The 1,973-nt window shown below is 44.1% G+C and overlaps 1 protein-coding gene across 1 annotated transcript; it reads left to right on the top strand.

Annotated features, from left to right (window-relative positions):
* Positions 1-366: 366 nt before the first annotated feature.
* LOC113739088 (blue-light photoreceptor PHR2-like) lies at positions 367-1,376 on the top strand. The gene is made up of 2 exons (XM_027266334.1): positions 367-469; positions 691-1,376. Exons 1-2 carry the CDS (start codon positions 367-369, stop codon positions 1,359-1,361), a joined length of 774 nt encoding a protein of 257 aa, XP_027122135.1. The 3' UTR covers positions 1,362-1,376.
* Positions 1,377-1,973: the final 597 nt, after the last annotated feature.

The raw sequence follows: 1,973 nt of genomic DNA, 5'->3' as shown, positions 1-1,973 counted from the left end.
CGACCCTCCGATTCCCTCCTAGATCTAGGGTAGGCATTCATATAGTACATCCAAATGTGATAAATCTTTAGGTTAAAAAATAGGGAATTTCGCCAATTTGGTCCCTAAACATTTTCACTTAAACCAATTTCGTCCTTAATGAAATATTTTAACCAATTTAGTCCTTGAACTAGTTTTTTGCTTCCAATGTAGGACTTTTGACAACATTTTACTCACTTCGCGTGGACCAACAGGGGTATAATTGTCACACTTACTTAATCTGCTGCAATTATTCGAAAGACATTCTCCGCCAATGCGATTAACCTTGGAAAACAGAACAAAATTGGGGGAAATTGGGATTAGAACTAGGGCTGAGGTGAACGGATGATGGAGGCCAGAATTGAACACGGAATGCGACCATCAGAGGCAATGGACAATGGCGATTCTGACAAGGATGGCAACGATCAAGTGGAGTCATCAACAAGATCAAGTAAGTCTGCACTTCAAACATAAACCTCATCAACCGTATGCATGAGGGGCTTGAGTTGACTGCCATTAGTGTGTTGGAATGGTGATAAAAGCATTGATAATGGAAGGGGTTGAGGGAGGGAGGGTTTAATTTGGCAGCATTGTATAGCAGGGATGGGGCATGAACAGGTTAGGGGATGTTGAAATTTTTGTTAAAGTACTTATAGATTCCACATGGAAAAGATCGCCACCCTTCTGACCCCTCTGACGCCGCCACCCTCCGCAGTGCTTCAATCGTTTGGTTCCGCAACGACCTTCGGGTACACGACAATGAGTGCCTCAACTCTGCCAACAACGAGTCCATGTCAGTCTTGCCCGTCTACTGTTTCGACCCGAGGGACTACGGGAAATCCTCTTCTGGGTTCGATAAGACTGGCCCGTTTAGGGCCACTTTCTTGCTTGAATCCGTCGCCGACTTGAGAAAAACTCTGCAGGCTAAGGGGTCTGATCTTGTGGTGAGAATTGGGAAGCCAGAGATTGTACTGGTGGAGCTGGCGCAGGCCGTTGGGGCGGAAGCTGTGTATGCCCACAGGGAGGTATCGCATGACGAGGTGAAGGCGGAGGATAATATCGAGGCGGTGTTGAAAGAGGAAGGAGTGGAGGTTAAGTACTTTTGGGGAAGCACATTGTATCATATTGACGATTTGCCCTTTAAATTGACGGAAATGCCGACTAACTACGGCGGGTTTAAGGAGAAAGTGCAGGGACTGGAGGTTAGGAAGACAATAGAGGCCCTGGATCAGGTGAAAGGATTGCCTGCTAAGGGAGATGTGGAGCCTGGGGAGATTCCGTCCTTGGTTGATTTGGGTCTCAAGAGTTTAGACAGTCTATGCTTCTTTCTAATGTCTATTTGAACGGGGGCTTATTCTTGACTGTGCTTGGATTTTGGGAATAGAGTGGGGCTGCGGAGCAAATTTATTTACTTGGATCCATGGTGTAAATCAAACCTCAATAATGATGAACTCCGAACTTGTCTAAAACTGGCTATTGAGCATTTAGTAATATGGAACTGTTTCTGTATAAAAAAAAAAAAGAAAAATTTGTACGGGTTGGGGATACTGGGGGCAGATGGAATGCATGTTGTTTTACTCATTTTTTTATTGCAAACTTACCTCCTGGCAGAATGGAAAGCCAGCAGCAAGTGCCTCTCTTGTCGGAGGGGAGACAGAAGCGTTGCAGAGGCTTGGAAGATTTGCAACTGAATCGCATTGGCGGGAATGTCTTTCGAATAATTGCAGCAGATTAAGCAAGTGTGACAATTATACCCCTGTTGGTCCACGCGAAGTGAGTAAAATGTTGTCAAAAGTCCTACATTGGAAGTAAAAAACTAGTTCAAGGACTAAATTGGTTAAAATATTTCATTAAGGACGAAATTGGTTTAAGTGAAAATGTTTAGGGATCAAATTGGCGAAATTCCCTAAAAAATAAGAAAATCTTTGACTAAATCGCGCAACTAGCCTTGGCTA

Source organism: Coffea arabica, chromosome 4c (genome assembly GCF_036785885.1).
Source record: "Coffea arabica cultivar ET-39 chromosome 4c, Coffea Arabica ET-39 HiFi, whole genome shotgun sequence".
In the NCBI taxonomy this organism is placed as follows: Eukaryota; Viridiplantae; Streptophyta; class Magnoliopsida; order Gentianales; family Rubiaceae; genus Coffea; species Coffea arabica.
The sequence above is the reverse complement of the archived record's forward strand: the minus strand, read 5'-3'. Positions and strand labels throughout refer to the sequence as shown.

Bases quoted from the DNA above. Each gene is read 5' to 3' on its own strand.
- LOC113739088 (XM_027266334.1), top strand. From the start codon at position 367: ATGGAGGCCAGAATTGAACACGGAATGCGACCATCAGAGGCAATGGAC. The intron at 470-690 runs GTAAGTCTGCAC...CACATGGAAAAG, and splicing joins GGAGTCATCAACAAGATCAA to ATCGCCACCCTTCTGACCCC.